Source organism: Corvus kubaryi, unplaced genomic scaffold, assembly GCF_017639235.1.
Source record: "Corvus kubaryi isolate FWS band 111438036 unplaced genomic scaffold, C.kubaryi_AGA036_p1.0 split2-37374, whole genome shotgun sequence".
NCBI lineage: Eukaryota > Metazoa > Chordata > Aves > Passeriformes > Corvidae > Corvus > Corvus kubaryi.
Window position 1 is genome coordinate 7139592 of NW_024582082.1, and position 6016 is coordinate 7145607.

Genomic DNA, 6016 nt, shown 5'->3' on the forward strand with positions numbered 1-6016 from the left:
CTTGGTCCTTCTTCCCAAGTATAAATGTTCATGTGTACATCTCTCAGCTCCAAATTTATCATTTGGCTCTGATGACTTAATAGAAGTACATCTGAGGAATGCATTTTAAAAATGTGTTGCTTTATCAAGGTATAGGGACACATTGTGGGTTATAATCTATTATTTTAGGTCCTGAAAGTGTCCTAAGTGCTGGGGAAGAGCTGAACTTTTCCAGTTTAGTTCAGCTAATCTAAGAGGCACTGAGAGCGCTTGGCCTTTTGTCATGGCTCTGGTTGAAGATGACAGATGAGCGTAGATGTAGTAGTATAAGACCTGTTCAACTGAAGTCAACAGGATATTAAAATTAGGAGGCTGTAATGTCAGACAGGATTCCGATTTTTTTTTCTAAGTTCTCTGATCTGTTTTTAAAGTTATTTTCTTTTTTCTTTCTTTGACCCCCAGATTAGAATACAGGCCTCCATCTAGTAGCACGAGGGATTCCAAGGAGGAAGAAGAAAATCTGGATATTTTTAAAAGCACAGCTTTTTGATGGGACTCCTATGTACTTCCTGGTGGACTGAAAGTTAAATGGACTTTTCTTCTGAAATTCATTCTAGAAAGGGCTAGTGGCAACACTTTGTTTTCTGTAATTTTAACCTTATTTATTAATTTAAACACTGTGTTCCCAACATTCTCTTTTTATATGAACATAAATACTTTTGTAGCCTTCAATGAGATTTTTCAGCCACGGTTGTGTTCCTGCAGTACTACCATGGAGCAAAATCTGATCAATCCTTTGTAACTCTACACGTATAGTTCAGCTGAAAGATACTTGAAAATGAGTTCAAGGGCTGGCAAGGTGCCTGGATTATTCAGTGAACCTTCCCCCGAGGTAATGCTTACATCAAGAGGTAAAAATTGCCTGAAAAAGCTGCTCATTGCTTTTGGTTCCTTGACTTCTGTTTCTGGACAGGAAACTTATTTATTATAGTGAAGGTTATGAGAATGCGCCTCTCTGTGATCTTCCTCAAATGACTTTGCATGTGCTGAATTTGTTACCAAATTGAGAAAGATGCAAAGAAAGGTTAGAGTTAATTCTCAAAATCTGATATGTTTTTATTCAGCATAGACTGAAAGGATTGTCTTGCTCAAAGTATTTAGCACTGAAATTTTGTTCACAAAATTCACTTGATTCGAGTGCTGGATTTCAGCTGTACCTTCTTGGTGAAGTTGTTTACATCTGACCTTGGATGTGGCCTGTTTTCAGGCTGGATTTATTCTAAATAATGCAAATGGTTTCACCTGTGTATTGAGGGAGTGGTGTTAGTTTGGGCTTCTCCCCTTTCAGTGTGTGGTGGAAGTTTTATGTGTAAATTGTTTTAATGTTTTCTGTGCAATTTGGATGACGGAAACAATTCTCCTGTCCTATGTTTTCCCACTTGTGCATATACACACTCACACAATTAATATATTCAGTTGTAAATTTTTGTGTTAATCATGCCACTGCATTGACCTCGTCGTGGAATGTACTGAGAACAAAACTCCGAATATATTTCTGACTACTGGTTCTCGATCCTCAAGCATCAACTGTATGATTGCTGTGAGGTCTGTTGTTCCATTTAACTTGTGGAATCACTGAATTGCTTTTAAATCGTTTTTTAAAAACCCAGCAAACCCACAGATCTTGTTGACAGTCTGCCAAGATATTGTTCTTTGTGCTGTGGAGTTTGGCATTACCTGTGTTTTGTTAAATATACATTATATCTGTACACACAGTCTCTATTTGTGCTGTGCTGGTTATAGTGTGACAGGTGTGAACAGTGAAAGGTTTCTCTCTCATGGCGCTTGTGTTTTGTTCTGTCTTGTTAAATTAAGACAATAATAATAAACAGCCTAAATCTTTGTAGCCTAAACTCTCAGGGTCCTTACTCTACTGCAGCGGCTGGTTGGGGAAGTTTTGCATTTTCCTATGGTATTTAAATATGTAGGTAGTGTTGGCTGATTCCAGTCTTTCATTAATCAATATCCCAAATTCTGGCCTTGGTAACAGACTCCAGCAATGGGACTGATGTGTGCCTTGGACTGCTTGTCAGAGGAAGAAAGCAGAAATGCTGTATACTATAGTGGTTTGGTTTGGTTAAATTCTTCCTACCAGTGTCTTGAGCTCTAGGGTTTGCTTCACTTTTCCTGCATTTTCTCACCTCTTTATTTAGGATTTTAATGTCCGAATGCAGCAGGAAGCTGACCGATATCACCGGGCCAGAGAATGATACTGACAAACATAGTGTTGTCAGCTTTCCAAGGAAAGAAATCCAAAGCTTGGGTCAGGTTGTGTCACTCCTATTTAGTAGGTTGACAAGCCCTGAGCAGGCAGGTTTAAAATGCAGCGTGTGATTTGAGGCTACTGCCAAAACTGAGAATCTGGATTTTACAAGCCTCACTGCACATCACAGAACAGCCTTGACATGAGCAAATACATGTCAGGGGAGTGCATGTAACAGCCAGTTCCCCTTGCCCAAAAATATGACCTGATTTGTAAGGCTTACAGCCTTAACTCATTGCAAACATAAGAGTATGTTGTAAAACGTACAGATATTTTCCTTTGTAAACCTTATGTCTAGGAACTGGAACATTGAGAAGCAGCATTTTTTGTGTGTGTGTAGAAGAACAATCTGATAACCACAGGAATCTGAGGCAAAACACATTCAGTTGCAACTTCCTTGTAATGAATTTGCCAATGTAAACAACCATGTCCCATAACTCTCTTCCTGTAAACAGCTTCAGAAAATACCCTGAAATGTAAGATACATGCTTGCCTGATACATGATTTAGTCTGGAAATTCCAGTCCTAAAGTGCAATGTCCATTTAACATCTGTTTCAGGTATAATTTCTTACTCACTGTTTTATCAAAGTATGTGCCTTGAAAGAGAGACTTTTGCTCTTGAATATTTAAATATTTTAATGTTTACTGAAGTTCTTTGTGAGGTTTTCTGTTGTTATTGTTGGTTTGTTTGGTTTTTTTTAATCCAGAAAAATCAGGGAATTTCCTGGTTGTGATTAATGCTACAAAACTCAATGGCAATCACTTTGTGTCAAAAAAAGGTTTTTCCCCTTGCTTATGTTTTTAAAAACAAAGTCTGAGTCAGAAATGTAGAACATAACTGATACAGCAGACTGGGTTATTTTGTACTTACTGTTTTATCCTACTCTTTTCAAGTTCAGCTCTAAACCGAGGATCTTGTTCTAGTGGGTAGATAGAATCCAGCTAACAGGCATCTCCAAAAGAAACTGAGGAAATATTTTAATAGACAAGATATAGATAAAAGGACCTGATACAGTCATGGGCAAATTTTAGAGTGGCAGCCGTGCTGGCAACAGATATGATTTGCAGCATAGAGTGTGACAACAGATACACCTGCAGAATAGGGAGAAAGGTCAGAATTGACCTTTGGAAGAGGAGTTGTGACAAACCTGTGTGCTTATGCTGTGGAGGAGGAAGATGAAATAGACTTTGACATCTAGACTGACCTTAACCTGGGAAATCCTGCATGGTTTGGGTGCCTAAAACCTGTATCACAGCAGCAATCCATGTTATAGTTACCTAGTTAGGTAGGATTCCTGTTGCCAGAGAACAATCACAATGCAGTTATCTTCACCAAGGGAAATAGTGTATGGCCTCAAGTTGGGGACAAGGATCTCTTCCTTTCCAGATCTCAGGCTGACTCCTGTCATCACCTCAGGCATGTCAGATAATCCTGTGACTTCGGTTTCTTTGCTTGCAAGTGGAAATGCCATTAACTCAAAAGGTACCACAACTGCTTGTGATGTTTGTGTTCCACAGTCAATAATTGTTAGAATCTCTGACTCTCCTGACAGTGAATGTAATTGCTCCCATGAGCATCATTTAGTATTTCATCTTCCACAACGAGGCAACTTTGGCTGACTTCTGACATTATTTTGTGAAGAGGTGTGAACCCTTCCCCCCTTTCCAAGTGAGCATTTGGGGTGGGTGGGTACACAGGAAGGGGGTGCATTGCCTAGGGAGCTGGACTGCAATACCTGTTTCAGTATTTGTAAAATAGAACCTTACCCCTGGCAGTTGTAAATGATTTTCTAGAAGCATGGAATCGGCTCAGGACCATAAAGCCTTACTTAGAAATGTCTTTGGGAGTACCTTAAACTGGTAATGGCCACAGCCTTGTATATAGAAAGATATATAAATTTCTTCTAAGAATGTAAATATTCCTAGCTGTACCTACATTGATTCTTACCCTAGTTTTTTTATAGAGAAATGCTTGTTATTTGTAAAATTCAGAATAAAATATCTGGAATTATCTTTAAAATTACATATTCTTTCTGTTTTTTCATCTTCATGTTTAGAAATATATCCTAATATCTATTGAAAGGCTATTGGTGTGAAGTTTCATTGTTTAACAGCCAGTCTGAGATCTCTTGGACTGTCTGTACCCTGGATCCTTGTGTAAGAGGTCACTGTGTGCATCCAAATAGCAACAGTCCTGCAGTGCCCAGGAGCCCATCAGCCCAGAGCCCAGCCAGAGGTGCGGTGCCAGCAGCACTTGTGCAACTCAGATGTGCTGCCTGGGATCTGAGCAAAATGAAGCAAGCCCTTTTAGGATAACCAGCAGGTCGAAAGAGGAGATTCTGCCCCTCTACTCTGCTCGTGTGACTGCACCTGCAGTGCTCTGTCCAGCTCTGGGGCCCCCAACATCAAAAGGATGTGGTGCTGCTGGAACAAGTCCAGAGGAGGCCACAGAGATGCTCTGATGGCTCTGGAGCCCGGCTGAGAGAGCTGGGGTTGTTCAGCCTGGAGAAGAGAAGGCTCCAGGGAGACCTTAGAGCCCCTTCCAGTGCCTAAAGGGGCTCCAGGAGTGCAGGAGAGGGGCTTTGGACAAGGGCCTGGAGTGACAGGATAAGGGGGAATGGCTTTAAATTGACAGAAGGCAGGATTAGATTAGAGATTGAAAAGAAATTCTCGACTGTGGAGGGGCAAGTACCTACTGGAAAAGGTTGCCCAGAGAAGCTGTAGCTAGACCATCTCTAGAAATGTTGAAGGCCAGGTTGGAAGGGCTTAAAGCAACCTGATCTAGTGGAAGATGTCCCTACCCATGGCAGGGGTTGGAATGAGATCACCTTTAGTGTCTCTTCCAACCCAAACCAGTCTGTGGCTTCTTGTAAAATCCCTGGTGCCTCTAGCAGCCTGTGTGCTGTGGTTTTTCTTACATTTGGGGTCATTCTTCTGAGCAGAGCCTGGGAGCAGCATTCCAGAAATCCTTGTGCAGAAACAAGTACTTCTGAGAAGAGAAAGAAAAAAACCCCAGAGACTGCACTGTGTAGAGCCAGTAGTTTCTGGAGATGGATGTCCATAGCTGCAGGGAAACAGTTTTCCTGCCTCACTTGCCTGTATGTCTTTCACCTCTCAGGCCAGCAAGTCTTACCTCCCTCACTTGACTCTCTAGATCAGCTTTACTTCGAGGCGAGGTAAATAATGAGTGATAAGCAGCAGCTGCCCAAGAACATCAGGTAATTGATTAAATTCCTGAAGAAAATGCCTTTAAAGCCTACAGTCATTGAGTGAGCATTCCTGGTAGCAGCTGTTGCCTCTTGGAGTGAGCAGCTGTGCAGGAGAGGTATTGCAGACCAGCTGAGGAGGATGTTCTTTGTTCCTACTAAGCACCTCTGAGAGCCCCAGCCTTTCTCCCCTTTGCTGTGTCGATGTTGGCTTTCTGCTAGAAGTGAGACTTCTTGAAGCATCTTAATTGTAACCATCTGGAGGGCTCTTTGCCCCTGGAGTGAACCAACTTAATTTCCTTTTGATTTAATTTAATTCATTAATTTTCTTAGCCATCAGAACTCTTCAGAGCTCTGATAGCTTTATCCAAGCCACCAGAGTTCATGTAGCTCCTGCTCTCAGTTGCAGAGAGGGTATTGGTCAGAGGGAGCTCTCCTGTTACGGGACTGCTGCTTTCCCATGAAGAACAACGCTCCCATCATCCCAAGTGCCTCCACTTCAAGTCC

At 41.5% G+C, this 6016-nt stretch overlaps 1 protein-coding gene across 1 annotated transcript in view; it reads left to right on the forward strand.

Annotated features, from left to right (window-relative positions):
• The window catches only part of LOC121658048 (solute carrier family 22 member 5-like), a 53360-nt gene extending 49034 nt beyond the window's left edge, over positions 1 to 4326 (forward strand). Inside the window, exon 10 of the mRNA XM_042014439.1 lies at positions 442 to 4326. Within this exon, the coding sequence (XP_041870373.1) occupies positions 442 to 529 (88 nt within the window). The 3' untranslated portion in view covers positions 530 to 4326. The remainder of the gene's footprint in view (positions 1 to 441) is intronic.
• The last annotated feature ends 1690 nt before the right edge of the window (positions 4327 to 6016 follow it).